Raw genomic sequence first — 17608 nt, 5'->3', positions numbered from 1 at the left:
GTTCTGGTGGTGGGTCCAATGGTATCAATTTCACTTTACCATTTGCGCAACACAATCCATTGGCTTCGTTTTTGTATTTTAATGCCTTACAGTGTGAGCAAACCGAGTTCATAGAACCAATAACAACACATTGGTAGTTACTGTAGTCAATTGACACATCGTAACTGAAAGCAGCTCGATTCAAACTTGCGCGATTATTAGTTGAATGTCGCGCTCGCGCTTCACGCGTTTGTGATATCCGAATTCTTTCACGTTCATTTCCGTCGTCACGTTCTTGTGCCGTACGATTAGATCGGTAATTAGCTTGGTTTGTAGCATTTCTGGTTCTTCTACCTAAATTGCTTCGTCTTATAGGAGGCATATCAAATATAAATTAGTTTTTCACTAATCACGAACTAAACAAACACTAACTAAGTAAACACTCTGCACAAAACACGAATTTGTTTCGTGTATCAGTTGACAAAAGCAAACTCAGTAGATTAGGTCACAGACAATTTTTTTTTTTTTTTTTTAAATTTTATATAACTTGAAGTCAAATCCTTTTAAGCCGTACGAATTGTAACGCGATTTTTGTTTGACTGATGTAATGACGTGGAAACTGATGCATTTTATCTCGCGTGCCGAAACTAATACAAAAGAAACGCGAGTTTCGGAACGCGACATTAAACTTCTCCAACTATGTATTCTGTGCTCCAACGCACACACGCACATTGTTTTGATAGATATGATCTTTGACGTTAGGAACACACCTACATTGCTTAGACAACAGTGAGTGCTTGTAATTTAATATGAACTTTATACCATAGCAATAAAGCTCAAATTGACTACGTTTTAGTTACAAATCATTTGTATAGGAAAAAGAAAAGGGCTATTTTTAGGGTTTTTCCAGCAATAATTCTAAAACCATCCTTGAACTTCAACGAACATTTTAAAAAAAGATTTGGCCAAATTGGTCGAGGCGTTGTTGAGTTATGCGCTCACCAACACATTTTGCGATTCATTTTAATATGAACTTTATACCATAGCAATAAAGCTCAAATTGACTACGTTTTAGTTACAAATCATTTGTATAGGAAAAAGAAAAGGGCTATTTTTAGGGTTTTTCCAGCAATAATTCTAATTTTTCTCGCCGTAAAAACCATCCTTGAACTTCAACGAACATTTTAAAAAAAGATTTGGCCAAATTGGTCGAGGCGTTGTTGAGTTATGCGCTTACCAACACATTTTGCGATTCATTTTTATATTATAGACTAGCTGACCCGACAGACTTCGTCCTGTCAAAAAGATTTGTAATATGGCAGTTTTTTTGCCTACGTATTTAAAAAAATTCTCCTGAACAGAACCGTCACCCTGGTGATAGGGCGTTGTGAATAAAAAATAATTAAATAAAACATATATAAGGATTTAAAAGTAAGTAATCGCTTTATTGTTAATCATGTGAATCATAATTATTATTATTATTATCATTGTAGTGCTTTGTGGTATACGATGTTTTTTGTTTGATTACCTGGCGCATAGATAAACAAATCTGATGGTTTTCCAACACGGGAACAGGCAACATACAATTGACCATGTGAGAAACATGGGTTTTCTAGATTAATACCACAAACACTTAATGATTGCCCCTGGGACTTGTTTATAGTCATAGCAAAAGCAAGCCGCACTGGAAACTGTAGTCGTTTAAACTCAAATGGCACATCAGTCGGAATCATTGGGATGCGCGGTATGAGAACATCTTCTCCTTTATACTTTCCTTTGAGTATAGTTGCTTCTATCACATTGTTTAGTAATTTTTTTATCGCTAACCGTGTACCGTTGCAAAGACGCGGTTGGTTGATATTTCGCAACATTATAACCACCGATCCAACCTTTAATTGAAGATTGTGAGGTGGCAATCCTGGCAAATCCAGCGAGTTTAAAAATTCCGGTGGATAGTTGACTACATCATCTTGATTAGTAGCAGAATCAACTGATTTATATATCCTCAATTCGCCTGTAATTTGTTCTTGAATTTTGAAATTTAATTCATTTACATCTATGTTTTTTGCAGCCAGTATAGCTCGTTCGCTCAACCAATCATGGTTTCTGTAATTTTGAGAAACATCTGGAAACACCTTCTGAATAAGTTCATCTTTTGATCGAGTTAACTGACAAAAACTTTGAGGAAAGTTAATGCAGCCAGTCAACATGTCTATAGGAAATTTGCCATTACCAATGTCAATGAGTTGTTTAGAGAATATGTTTCCAGATTGGTCATTTCGCAACTCGACACGCATATTCTTGCTTAAATGAAGTACTTTGACATGTTTCCACAAATTGGAGGACTTTACACATGCATTGAGTTCATCAGCTGGCGTTGATCGTGGAATCACTGGCAATGTTTGACGAAAATCTCCTGCTAATAAAATCATTGCACCACCAAATCGGTTATTATTGCTCCGTAGATCTTTTAAGGTTCTGTCTAAAGCCTCCAAAGATTTTTTATGTGCCATCGTGCATTCATCCCAAACAATCAATTTACATTGCTGCAAAACCTTTGCCATTGCAGAGTTCTTCGAAACGTTGCAGGTTGGAGTTTCATTGCTTTGCATATTTAATGGCAATTTTAGTGCTGAATGGGCTGTTCGACCACCTTCAAGCAAAGTTGCTGCGATTCCCGACGAAGCGAGTGCAAGTGCAATTTTATTTTGTGAGCGAATTGTTGCTAATATTAATGAAATCAAAAAAGTTTTTCCTGTACCACCAGGTGCATCTAAGAAGTAAATCCCTCCAGTTTCATCATTTGTTACTTTCATAAGAGTTTCAAATACATACTTCTGTTGTTCAGTTAACAGTGGAAGATTTGTTTGAATTAATTCTTTCAAAGCGTTGAGATCATACAGTTTTTCTCGATGCAACTCTTGGTTAAAAGCGTCATGCATTGGACGATTGGGCGCGGTCAGGCCTAATTGAATTAATAGTTTGTTTGACATTATCAAGCACATGTCCTCAATTGAAATCAATGCTTCATTGTAAATTTCTTCACTGATTTGTATATTTGGATTTCCCATTCTATTCCGTATTTGATACAAAATATCATCACACATATAATCTTTGTACTTGATCCACAAATCAATTGGGTTTGATGGGAAGCATGTAGATATGATTATAGAAAACAATGTTCGTATTTGATGAGCGTGTGATGATATTACAGCATCATTGAGAGTTTGCTCCCAATGAGCGTCATTTTCAAGCAATTGCAAACGTTGACAGGCTTCTCTGTAGGATCCACACAATTCACCATGAACAGTTCGTAACTGTTGGAATGATGTTGGGCCACGTACATTGACTAATAGCAGTCGTAAATAAAAACATTCATCATTGCTTGGATGTACTGAATAAATCCGGCCAATCGCATCGGTGGAATATACATCTGTATATCCTGGAACTGGTTTTCCTTATTTCCGTCGTATAAATCTCCTTGAGGATTGATTCCAGGTATAATATTTTGGCATTTCAGAATATAGCAATGTTTGTGCGAAATGATCGTTTTGGCATGTCTCAAAAAAACTGGTTAATGTAGTAGATGGTGGCTGAGCAGCTCTTTGTACTGCGTGCTGTGCTGTAAAATACACTCTTTGTCCATTTTCTAAATGCACAGCTAAGTGAACAACAGAAGGGTGTCTCTCATGAATAGGAAAAGAAAATATTCGCCAAACTGCTTCATTACTACTGACATAGCGGCCCATTTGGTATTGGGTAACTTCATCATTGGAATTCTCTGCACCAATTCCAATCACAGCCATATCACTCCCTTTGGTTACATATTTGCAAATGTATTTAATAGATTTCACTGAATGGCAAGATTCAACGTTGATGTGTGCTTTGAATGTCTTTGATAAAATGGGTGAATATGGAACAATCCAACGATTATCTATTTCAATATCTTGTTGATTTAATTTGACAATTGTTGATTTTCCATTGTCTGCTGTCGATCTGCGACGATACAATGGATAACCGTCATTACCAGTAATTGTTTCCGATATTAATGTCCGTGGATATCGTTTTGAACATTTACCATCCATCATACACGGTGAATTTTGATTAAGAGTTCCACAGGGACCATGTATCATGTTTTTGATAACTACCTCATGCAATCCAGGATCTACTTGTACATTAGGGATTTCAGCTGATATCACTGCATCAACTTCATTTGGCCTTATCTTTTCAACCAACCAAATCAAAATGTGTGCATGTGGCAATCCTCGTTTCTGCCACTCCACAGAATACATCCAGCAGCGTGTCTCACCAAACACATTATGTTTTACGATGAAATCCATTAAAGATTTCAACTTTTGTCTAAAGACTCTGGCTGTAATATCATGACGATCAATGGGTGATTGCCCAGGGAATAACTCCTGCTTGATTTCTATCCATTGCGGATGGCATGTAAATGTGATGAACAAATCTGCTGTACCATAATGACGAACATACGACATGGCATCTTGAGCATATTCGTGCATATGCCGAGGGCTTCCGATGTATGTTGCTGGAAGAATAGTCATCCGACCGACATTCTGTGCATTTCCATCAGTATTAATCGCATCTCGAAGGTGAATATACTCTTCAGATCGGAGTTTGGTTTGATTCAACCTGATGAATGTTAATCTCTCCGTTTCAATTTTTACATACATGTCAACAACATATTTGTGATATAATCGCCGACATTTCAATATGTGATTTTCTTCATTTTCCCGAATCATTAGGCGGTATGAATAATAGTTCATTGAACTGACTTTTTTGTTGGTTTCAGAACCTGTAAATAGATTTTCTTTTAATAACATTCAAATATAAAATTAAAATACATAATATAATGACTGAGATATTATCGCCATAGCTAAATTAATATTTTAGTTACCTGTAATGGGATTTATCATTTTTATTGAGAAATCGTAGCCATCTTCACCTTGCCAAAATATAATGGGATATTGCAGTGCATCATATGAGCGGTGTGTTTCCTTTATACGTTGTAATTGATCATTCCGACGATGTAAAACAATATCACGGGATTCCAAGTTTTCTCCAACTACAACGATAGCAACGTCATCAATAGTTGGTGCATTAAAACGTCTTGTATGTTGACCTGCAGGTGTTTTATCAGCTCTGATTACAATTTTGTGATTATCGGATGGCATCAGATCCAGGGCAGTTTTAAACAATATAATCAATTGATTGTGTTGATGAAATAAAGTTTGTAATTGTTCTACAATAGACCTCTTTACTAAATTGTTATGTGCACAACGCAGATCAATTTCTTGTGGTGAATTGCCCATAAAATAAATTTGCAGGAATTTGTTGTCGCTATCTGACACTGGTAACAGTGAACCTGCTCTGTGATATATTTGCCCTTGTATCTGTAAATAAAATAAAATATTATGGTGTGGTATAAATTAATGGATTGTCAGTGATCAAACTTAAATAATATTTGATCTTAAAAAGTATATATTTAGTTTGAACTAATATCTATCAAATATAAAATATAATAAAAGTGTCACTGAAACTGAATCACCATATAATATGATGACTAAGTGATATATAAGTGATTAAGAAATTGAAGATTAGTGACACATCTTAACTTTTGTGACAGAAAATTTTGTTCGCTAAAATAATTATGAGTAACTGCTATAATACATACCTTGAAAGTTGGCATAAAATTTTCCCGAACTACATTTGTTGCCCCAAATGAAGTCATTTGAAAGCAATTGTTATATTGTTGGATATGTGTCAAAAAGTGTATAGAATCTGTTCCTATTCCTGAAACCAATGAGTACAATGGTTCTGGTGGTGGGTCCAATGGTATCAATTTCACTTTACCATTTGCGCAACACAATCCATTGGCTTCGTTTTTGTATTTTAATGCCTTACAGTGTGAGCAAACCGAGTTCATAGAACCAATAACAACACATTGGTAGTTACTGTAGTCAATTGACACATCGTAACTGAAAGCAGCTCGATTCAAACTTGCGCGATTATTAGTTGAATGTCGCGCTCGCGCTTCACGCGTTTGTGATATCCGAATTCTTTCACGTTCATTTCCGTCGTCACGTTCTTGTGCCGTACGATTAGATCGGTAATTAGCTTGGTTTGTAGCATTTCTGGTTCTTCTACCTAAATTGCTTCGTCTTATAGGAGGCATATCAAATATAAATTAGTTTTTCACTAATCACGAACTAAACAAACACTAACTAAGTAAACACTCTGCACAAAACACGAATTTGTTTCGTGTATCAGTTGACAAAAGCAAACTCAGTAGATTAGGTCACAGACAACTTTTTTTTTTTTTAAATTTTATATAACTTGAAGTCAAATCCTTTTAAGCCGTACGAATTGTAACGCGATTTTTGTTTGACTGATGTAATGACGTGGAAACTGATGCATTTTATCTCGCGTGCCGAAACTAATACAAAAGAAACGCGAGTTTCGGAACGTGACATTAAACTTCTCCAACTATGTATTCTGTGCTCCAACGCACACACGCACATTGTTTTGATAGATATGATCTTTGACGTTAGGAACACACCTACATTGCTTAGACAACAGTGAGTGCTTGTAATTTAATATGAACTTTATACCATAGCAATAAAGCTCAAATTCACTACGTTTTAGTTACAAATCATTTGTATAGGAAAAAGAAAAGGGCTATTTTTAGGGTTTTTCCAGCAATAATTCTAAAACCATCCTTGAACTTCAACGAACATTTTAAAAAAAGATTTGGCCAAATTGGTCGAGGCGTTGTTGAGTTATGCGCTTACCAACACATTTTGCGATTCATTTTAATATGAACTTTATACCATAGCAATAAAGCTCAAATTGACTACGTTTTAGTTACAAATCATTTGTATAGGAAAAAGAAAAGGGCTATTTTTAGGGTTTTTCCAGCAATAATTCTAATTTTTCTCGCTGTAAAAACCATCCTTGAACTTCAACGAACATTTTAAAAAAAGATTTGGCCAAATTGGTCGAGGCGTTGTTGAGTTATGCGCTTACCAACACATTTTGCGATTCATTTTTATATTATAGATTAAGAAATTGAAGATTAGTGACACATCTTAACTTTTGTGACAGAAAATTTTGTTCGCTAAAATAATTATGAGTAACTGCTATAATACATACCTTGTAAGTTGGCATAAAATTTTCCCGAACTACATTTGTTGCCCCAAATGAAGTCATTTGAAAGCAATTGTTATATTGTTGGATATGTGTCAAAAAGTGTATAGAATCTGTTCCTATTCCTGAAACCAATGAGTACAATGGTTCTGGTGGTGGGTCCAATGGTATCAATTTCACTTTACCATTTGCGCAACACAATCCATTGGCTTCGTTTTTGTATTTTAATGCCTTACAGTGTGAGCAAACCGAGTTCATAGAACCAATAACAACACATTGGTAGTTACTGTAGTCAATTGACACATCGTAACTGAAAGCAGCTCGATTCAAACTTGCGCGATTATTAGTTGAATGTCGCGCTCGCGCTTCACGCGTTTGTGATATCCGAATTCTTTCACGTTCATTTCCGTCGTCACGTTCTTGTGCCGTACGATTAGATCGGTAATTAGCTTGGTTTGTAGCATTTCTGGTTCTTCTACCTAAATTGCTTCGTCTTATAGGAGGCATATCAAATATAAATTAGTTTTTCACTAATCACGAACTAAACAAACACTAACTAAGTAAACACTCTGCACAAAACACGAATTTGTTTCGTGTATCAGTTGACAAAAGCAAACTCAGTAGATTAGGTCACAGACAACTTTTTTTTTTTTTAAATTTTATATAACTTGAAGTCAAATCCTTTTAAGCCGTACGAATTGTAACGCGATTTTTGTTTGACTGATGTAATGACGTGGAAACTGATGCATTTTATCTCGCGTGCCGAAACTAATACAAAAGAAACGCGAGTTTCGGAACGCGACATTAAACTTCTCCAACTATGTATTCTGTGCTCCAACGCACACACGCACATTGTTTTGATAGATATGATCTTTGACGTTAGGAACACACCTACATTGCTTAGACAACAGTGAGTGCTTGTAATTTAATATGAACTTTATACCATAGCAATAAAGCTCAAATTGACTACGTTTTAGTTACAAATCATTTGTATAGGAAAAAGAAAAGGGCTATTTTTAGGGTTTTTCCAGCAATAATTCTAAAACCATCCTTGAACTTCAACGAACATTTTAAAAAAAGATTTGGCCAAATTGGTCGAGGCGTTGTTGAGTTATGCGCTTACCAACACATTTTGCGATTCATTTTAATATGAACTTTATACCATAGCAATAAAGCTCAAATTGACTACGTTTTAGTTACAAATCATTTGTATAGGAAAAAGAAAAGGGCTATTTTTAGGGTTTTTCCAGCAATAATTCTAATTTTTCTCGCCGTAAAAACCATCCTTGAACTTCAACGAACATTTTAAAAAAAGATTTGGCCAAATTGGTCGAGGCGTTGTTGAGTTATGCGCTTACCAACACATTTTGCGATTCATTTTTATATTATAGATGTATGTACTGACTGACTATGTCCATGATTGTAAAAGTTAATATGGACAAATAAACCATTATTATTATTATTATCATCATCATCATCATCATTCAGCTTGTGAGAGGGATGCCCACATCTTTTGTTGCTTCATTCAACTTGTTTGGCAATAGCCTTGGCATTGTTTTGTAGCACTTCCTTCAAGGTGTTTTTAAAGGCTACTGCTGCAGGATCTCTACTTGTTATTACCAACAGATACATCCACCAGTTCCTTTCACAAGATACTTTAATCCCTCTAGGTTTTTTTCTGACAAGCTTATGTGGAAAGCCATTTTCAAATAATGCTAGAAATTAATCATGGAATAGATTAAATTTTATTTCAGCATTTGGTTCTATATAAACTTCATCCCAGATGATCTCTTACAAATTATTTTTAAAAAAATTGTTTTTGGAGTCAAATAACTGTAACTGATTTCCACTGTGGATTATCAGTACTATGAGGCACTATCTTATTTATCCGAACTAACCCTATAGTAGAGATGTTGAAACATGGACAGGCATCAAAAAAAGACTGATAAACAAATAAGCTTTTAGCCAGGAGTCCTTCTTCTGAAGAACACATACCGACATATTTGGGATTCTGGGTGGTGGTTGTTGTTGTTGTGGTCTTCAGTCCAGAGACTGGTTTTATGCAGATTTCCATGCTAATCTATCCTGTGAAAGATTCTTCATCTCCCAGTACCTACTGCAACCTACCTCCTGAATCTGCTTAGTGCATTCACCTCTTGGTCTCCCTTTACGATTTTTACCCTCCACACTGCCCTCAAATACTAAATTGATGATTCCTTGATGCCTCAGTACATGTCCTACCAACCGATCCCTTCTTCTAGTCAAGTTGTGCCACAAATTTCTCTTCTGCTCAATTCTGTTCAATACCTCCTCATTAGTTATGTAATCTACAGATCTAATTTCAGCATTCTTCTGTAGCACCACATTTCGAAAGCTTCTATTCTCTTCTTGTCTAAACTATTTATCGTCCACGTTTCATTTCCATACATGGCTACACTCCATACAAATACTTTCAGAAACGACTTCCTGACACTTAAATCGATACTCGATGTTAACAAATTTCTCTTCTTCAGAAACACTTTCCTTGCCATTGCCAGTCTACATTAATATCCTCTCTACTTCGACCATCATCAGTTATTTTGCTCTCCAAAAAGCAAAACTCATTTACTACTTTAAGTGTCTCATTTCCTAATCTAATTCCCTCAGCATCACCTGACTTAATTTGACTACATTCCATTGTTCTCATTTTGCTTTTATTGAAGTTCATCTTATCTCCTCCTTTCAAGACACTGCCCATTCCGTTCAGCTGCTCTTCCAAGTCCTTTGCTGTCTCTGACGGAATTACAATGTCATCGGCAAACCTCAAAGTTTTTATTTCTTCTCCATGGATTTTAATACCTACTCCGAATTTTTCTTTTGTTTCCTTTACTGCTTGCTCAATATAGAGATTGGATAACATCGGGGATAGGCTACAACCCTGTCTCACTCCCTTCCCAACGACTGCTTACCTTTTATGCCCCTCACCTCTTATAACTGCCATCTGGTTTCTGTACAAATTGTAAATGGCCTTTTGCTCCCTGTATTTTATCCCTGCCACCTTCAGAATTTGAAAGAGAGTATTCCAGTCAACATTGTCAAAAGCTTTCTCTAAGTCTACAAATGCTTGAAATGTAGGTTTGACTTCCCTTAATCTATCTTCTAAGATAAGTCGTAGGGTCAGTATTGCCTCACGTGTTCCAATAATTCTGCAGAATCCAAACTGATCTTCCCCAAGGTCAGCTTCTACCAGTTTTTCCATTTGTCTGTACAGAATTCGCGTTAGTATTTTGCAGCCGTGACTTATTTAACTGATAGTTCGGTAATTTTCACATCTGTCAACGCCTGCTTTCTTTGGGATTGGAATTATTATATTCTTCTTGAAGTCTGAGGGTATTTCGCCTGTCTCATACATTTTGATCACCAGATGGTAGAGTTTTGTCAGGACTGGCTCTCCCGAGGCTGTCAGTAGTTCTAATGGACTGTTGTGTACTCCCAGGGCCTTGTTTCAACTTAGGTCTTTCAGTGCTCTGTCAAACTCTTCACAAAGTATCGTATCTTCCATTTCATCTACATCCTCTTCCATTTCCATAATATTGTCCTCAAGTACATCGCCCTTGTATACACCCTCTGTATACTCCTTCCATTGTTTCCAGATCATTTTTCTTATCAGAATCATTTAGAAAATCTCATTGAAATTGCCATAGACTACTAACTCGTAATAGTTATTTTTACTGTATTTATTCTTCATAGACAAATACAAGGATTTGAATTGTGGACATATCACACACTCCATGTTGTAATCTTGTGGGAAAACTACAAACAATAAAAATAAAAGAAATAATTATACAACTTTTACATGTAAATATAATTTAAAAAAATGAAAGTGTTCTACTCCTATGAAAGGAATTCCTTAATACTATAAAAACATTTATTTGTAAGAAACTCCTTTAGGACCATGTCTAAGAAACTCCCAATGTGGCTTTTTAAATTTTTTTAAAGTGAAAGAATTGATGGTAAATGAAAACAAAACAGTAACATTATTCTTCCACAATTCAGAAAATAAAACTGACAAGATATATAGGGTCGGTACATTTGAAGTGATCCAATAAAAATTAAGCTGGTTGCTTAACTGTTTTTAAATATTTTGGTTTTTGAAATATGTGATTACACTATAATTGAGAAGTTAAAAGCAGTTTTTAAACGAAGTTGCCTTGCACTGTTACTGAATGGCAGCCATTTTTATTTGTAAGCGCACAACGGTTTTTCAGTTTGGAGACATTAACATAAACTTGAATATATCCGCACTGGGTTAAGTTACAACATTGCAGTTGACATGATTGTTTTTAGAAAAGTCTACAACATTGTTTAGAACTCAAAATACCCTAAATTCAAAAAGAACCAGATGAAATGGACTCCAAAGTTTGGTACTGAAAATTTAGAAAAACCACTTTTTAGACCCATAAATAAGAACCAAGCAGTGATATATCAGCGGTTTTTTTCCACCAGCTAGGTATCGTAAACTACTAGCCTTAGAACAAGAACACTCATATAGAGCAAGAAATTTGAAAATATTTATTTTTTGTAAAGTTTGGGGCTAGTTATCTCTTGTGGGACTGAATATAAAAATTAAATTTTTGCAAATTTTGTACACCTATATGATAGCAAAGTTTCACTTCATTAAATAAGTATACCAGTCTTTGGTGTAGCTTCATTCTAGCAATTGTACACACAGGCATAGTCAACTTGCATAAGAATAAGAGTTGGTGGCGACTATTTTCAAAAATAGTGCAAAGTGTATAGTTTATGATGCCTTCTTATATATGTTTTTGGCAATAAAGTTTCTGTGTGAAAAACAATGATAAAACTTAGTTCAGAAAGTTTCTCTAGTAAGATAGTTCACTTGGCTAAATAAGTATACCAATCATTAGACGCTGAAGTGTAGCTTTGATCTAACAATCTTACATATAGGCATAATCGACTTGCACAACAGTACAAGCTGTCTGATTCGCTGTTTGGCAGAGTCTATAAATACAGTGTCACTGTCTAGCAAAACATTAGTTAAGGCCAGAAAATGGCGTCAGCTGACTTGTACCTGGTCTCACATTCTCAGTTGTCCAGACACACTCCTCTTTCCTTGCTGGCAGCATTTTATATCAACCATAAAAATGTCTTCAATCAACCTGTTTAACTGTGTTATTCTTCTTTTATAATACATTTCATTTCAACACTGTTAAATGCTTTTTCACACTTGTTTAAAATGTTTAGGTTACTGAAATGGTCTCTAGTAGCCCAATGTTACCAAATGTTTATGGAATAAGAAGCATACATATTTTCATCTAAACCTTGAAATTCATTCCTCTGTAGTTCCACTTAGGTCCCCTCTCCATTTTTCTTGAAATCGGTATTGTGGTTTTGTGTACTTTGTAACTGATAAAGCTTTTCATTACTTTGTTATGCATCCGTGAGCCTTTTTCTCTTTAATGGGGGTCTGTGGCGCATGCACACACCTTTGTATGTGTGTGTGTGTGTGTGTGTGTGTGTGTGTGTGTGTGTGTGTGTGTTTTGATGGGTGGTTACTTGATTTCAGTTAAAAGTTGGACGAGTATGACTTGGTTTTTCTTCTCTTTATTTTACTCTTTTTGTTGCCTTTTGTATGTGTACATTGAGGAGAATAATTTGTTTTACTTAAATATTCTAATGATATGACTTGGTTTCTCTTCTCATTATAGTTTGGGTTCTATTTATCTTGCATTTGTATATATTTTTCCATGTATTCTAAAAACTGTGATTATTATGTTACAGGGACGAAATACTTGCTGACATCAAAAATGAGGAAAATTGGTGCCAACCATTTATCGCAGGAATTTTTTCTATGTATGTACAGTGTACTTTTTAAAGTTAATGTGTTTCATTGTTTTGAAACCTAAGTTTTTCTTTTGCTGAGCATATATTTTTTACACACTTATTCCAATACTGAGTACCTTAAATAAAAGAAGACTTTTCCATTTATAATTTACTGGGCAATCATTGTGTAAGAATGTAGGTAAAAACATTTGGTACGCCCCTGTGACCCCCCCCCCCCCTCCCTTCCCCACCCGTTGCGCAAGGAGCTACAAACTTCCAGGTTATATCTTTTTGGATAACATGTTAGTGGATTCGGAGTGTTGCTACTATAAATAGTATGGCAGACACCTTATCTGCCATGGTGGCAGTAATGAGCTCCAGATCTATGGCTCTAGTTACCACACCATTAAGTAGAACAGTGTACAGGGTGATTCAAAAAGAATACCACAACTTTAAAAATGTGTATTTAATGAAAGAAACATAATAGAACCTTCTGTTATACATCATTACAAAGAGTATTTAAAAAGGTTTTTTTTGACTCAAAAACAAGTTCAGAGATGTTCAATATGGCCCCCTGCAGACACTCGAGCAATATCAACCCGATACTCCAACTCTTTCCACACTCTCTGTAGCATATCAGGCGTAACAGTTTGGATAGCTGCTGTTATTTCTCGTTTCAAATCATCAATGGTGGCTGGGAGAGGTGGCCGAAACACCATATCCTTAATATACCCCCATAAGAAAAAATCGCAGGGGGTAAGATCAGGGCTTCTTGGAGGCCAGTGATGAAGTGCTCTGTCACGGGCTGCCTGGCGGCCGATCCATTGCCTCAGGATAAGGTTTCATAACTAACCTTTTTCGTAGGACTCTCCATACAGTTGATTGTGGAATTTGCAGCTCTCTGCTAGCTCTGCGAGTCGATTTTCCTGGGCTGCGAACAAATGCTTGCTGGATGCGTGCTACATTTTCATCACTCGTTCTCGGCCGTCCAGAACTTTTCCCTTTGCACAAACACCCATTCTCTGTAAACTGTTTATACCAACGTTTAATACAGCACCTATCAGTAGGTTTAACACCATACTTCGTTCGAAATGCACGCTGAACAACTGTCGTCGATTCACTTCTGCCGTACTCAATAACACAAAAAGCTTTCTGTTGAGCGGTCGCCATCTTCGCATCAACTGACGTTGACGCCTAGTCAACAGCGCCTCAAGCGAACAAATGTACAACTAAATGAAACTTTATAGCTCCCTTAATTCGCCGACAGATAGTGCTTAGCTCTGCCTTTTGTCGTTGCAGAGTTTTAAATTCCTAAAGTTGTGGTATTCTTTTTGAATCACCCTGTATATATTGTGACTCTTCAAGCTTTCCCGGTGGATATGTCGTAAATAGTCTTGTCAGGTTTGCTGCCAGATCACATTGTGCATATTCCACAATATTTCCTTGGAGCTACTGTCTGACATCTTCAGGTGGTTCAACCCTGCTGGTGGCTACCTAGCCAACGTGATCCGATGGCAAACCCGTGAAGACTATTTACAGTGTATCTATTGATTGTAGATTCATTTGTTTTTTAAAATAAAGGTTGAGCAAAGTTGATTATGAAGAATTCAATGGATTTGAAAGGCATGCTGATAGTAGAACCTCTATTTCACAGTGTACAGTGTTGTGAATTTTGTTGTGTGGTAGTCAGTGATAGGGGACAGCTTTAATAATGAAAAAAACTTCAGTGCAGTACAAGCAAATATGGATATTCATGAACAAAAGGTTAATGAACGGATTGTTTTCTTAAAAAATGAGTGGATTACATGGTTCTGAAGTTAGCTCTGGATATTGGAGATAACCTCATCACTGAAGCAAGTCATCATGTAAATATGGGTTTAGATTTTTCATTTTAGAATTACTGGATAGCAGTCGATCTTCTATTAATAATGTGATTTCTGGGACACAACATCATGTCTCTACTGATTTAATCCACAATGAACAAAGCTCTTTCAATTCATCTCTAGTAGTACATTCGTCACAGAAAATCTTTGTTTACAAGTTTCATGTGGAAGTGAAGAACATCTGCAGTGTTATATAGTAGCCATCAGAAAGAACTGGTAGGGTCTGTTAATTATCTTAGGATATGGACATGTGAAAAGGGTGAAGCTTTTTGTAACCTTCATCACCTAGCCAGTGATACCATGTTGGTACATGCCTCCAGGCAGTTTATACTCAAAGAGGTTGTGGGAGTCCCTTATTGTGAGGTAAACAGCAGTATTGAAACTGCCTGGCAGATTAAACCTGCATGCCTGACTAGGAGTCAAACCTGGAACTTTTGTTTTTTGTGGCCATTTGTTCTGCCGACTGAGCTATCCAAGCATGACTCACTGTCATAACTTTACTTCCACCAGTACCTCATCTCCTCCCTTACAAAAATCATAGAAGTTCTCTAGCGTACCTTGTGGGACATGACCATGTCTCTGGAGTATCATTTCTTCCAGGAGTGCTAGTCCTACAAGGTATGCAGGAGAATTCCTGGGAAGTTTGGACAGTAGTAAACTAGGTACTAGTAGAAGTAAAGCTCTGACAGCATTTGGTGAGTCATGCTTGGATAGCTGAGTCAGTGGAGCACTTGCCCGTGAAAGGCAAAGATCCTAGATTCAAGTCCTGATCTCATACATAGTTTTAATCTGCCAGGAAGTTTCACATGAGCATACACTCTGCTGCAGAGCGAAAATCCATTCTGGGATCAGCAGTGTCGTTCCTCCAGAATAGTGTCTCCAACACGATTGTGAAGTGGTCATAATGTTGTTGACTATTGCAAACAAGTGTTTTCCTGGTACCCATGCAAGAGCTATGGAGGAAAGATTCCTAAAATTGTGTTGCTAATATCCCAGTTGGTAGTCATGTAGTAATATTGCAACACTTATAACCAACACTGCAGGCATCAGTTCCTGGTGTAGTAGTGTTACTCTTTTGATGGATGTTAAATGGTTTTTACTGAATTTCATGTGTATGCAGGTTTCTGTTGCCCTCACAAGTGATATATAGTGTAACACCTTACTGTTGGTAAGAAACATCACTTAAAATATGAATGTGCAGACATCTGTTGTCTGATATTGTGATCTACCTGAGCAAAAATATATTGGATAGATCAGGAAGTGTCGACAGCCATATAAACCAGTGTGACAAGTTGATGCGGCAAGATTTCATACCATTGTGATCCCAGTAACCGGGTGTCTTAGAACAGAATCTTTCCAGTCAAACATATTGAGTATAATACTGAATTCAGAGTGTCACAGAAACTGGCAGTAACTTGCAACAAATCTTTATTCTTCTTACCCTAAGTAGAGTCGATAGCAGTCTGAGCTAAAAAAATTCGTTTTCTATGTTTTAACATTTATCTTTATGTCTTCTCAATGGACCTGCCATACTTCAGTCAAGTGTGGTGAATTCAGTGTCCATTTTGCAATGGAAATTGTATTTGTTGCTTCAACAAGATTAGAAGCAATAAGAACTCATCCCCATTATGTGAAACAACTGCAAAATTTCATGGACAAAGACTGACAGTGTAGGAATACACTAAACCTTCGCAAATCTGGCTCTCAGTAACCCAGCCTTTCATTAACCCAGCCCACAATCTGCCCTCTAGTTGCTCAAGCAGAAATGGCACATACAATGATTAATTGTCATGTGCAACAAAGTTGTCAGTTAATTATAATGTTAAACAATACAATACATGTTGGAATTATGGCTTTCTTTAAGTTTCAGCATCATGGTGTCTAAAAGGAGACGTATTATGCTAAACCTCAAGCAAAAACTCTATAAGTTGAACTGAGGTTCAGTTTTTGGGGAAGTTGTAATGGAAGTGACAAAGAGAAGGACATAGGAGGCAAGAACGTAAAGACATCTCACACTGCTGGTGCCGAAGCAGCAGACATCTTTCTGGAGTACATTATGCAACAATCAGACATGTGCAGTATTGACATAATGCTTGTAAAGCCATTGTGTGATAAAAGCATACTGCCATTACTTATCATCATTGTGATGACTACAAGCTTGGAACATGTTTCTTAGTGAGTGATACTACTGGATATGTACACACTCAAGGACAAAGTTTTCAATGAAAATGAATGTGTCTTTGGATTTAATAAAGTATAATAACTAAATTTTTACGCTGAATTTAAGACACTCTCAATAATCCGGCACTTCCATTAATCCAACACTTATATAGGCAAGGAAGTGCTCAGTTGATAAGAGTCTGGTGTTTATGATGAAGTATCGCAGTCAGAATTACAGAAGTGTAGCCACAACTTCAGAGACCTCTTTCGGTGCGATGGTGCAGAGACCTCTAGGGGTCTTCGATGCCCATGATGTCTGGTGCAGATTCAAATTCTGTGGTGTGCCGTACCAGATCCCTCCCCCCTGAAACTTGGGTGTAGGGATGGAAACGCCTGGGACGGTGCTGTGGAGGGCGGCAGTAGGGAGAAGAGCCGGGCTCATCAACCGCTGTTGGTGAGGAGGAAGGGATGCCTGAGGTATCCATGACAGCCGGCCCTGTGTCCAGGTTGGGGGAAGGAGCCGCCAATCCACCCGGGGCAGGAAGGGCTGGCGGCAGGCCCACGGGGCGACGGCAACTGGGGGCAGGGGTGGCAAC

The 17608-nt window shown here is 36.9% G+C and overlaps 1 protein-coding gene across 1 annotated transcript in view; it reads left to right on the top strand.

The window, feature by feature from the left end:
• LOC124777781 overlaps positions 1 to 17608 on the top strand; it is a 196115-nt gene that overhangs the window by 54898 nt on the left and 123609 nt on the right. Inside the window, exon 2 of the mRNA XM_047253291.1 lies at positions 12928 to 12999. Within this exon, the coding sequence (XP_047109247.1) occupies positions 12928 to 12999 (72 nt within the window). The remainder of the gene's footprint in view (positions 1 to 12927; positions 13000 to 17608) is intronic.

Source organism: Schistocerca piceifrons, chromosome 2 (genome assembly GCF_021461385.2).
Source record: "Schistocerca piceifrons isolate TAMUIC-IGC-003096 chromosome 2, iqSchPice1.1, whole genome shotgun sequence".
Taxonomy (NCBI): domain Eukaryota; kingdom Metazoa; phylum Arthropoda; class Insecta; order Orthoptera; family Acrididae; genus Schistocerca; species Schistocerca piceifrons.
This window is presented reverse-complemented; position numbering and strand designations above follow the sequence as displayed.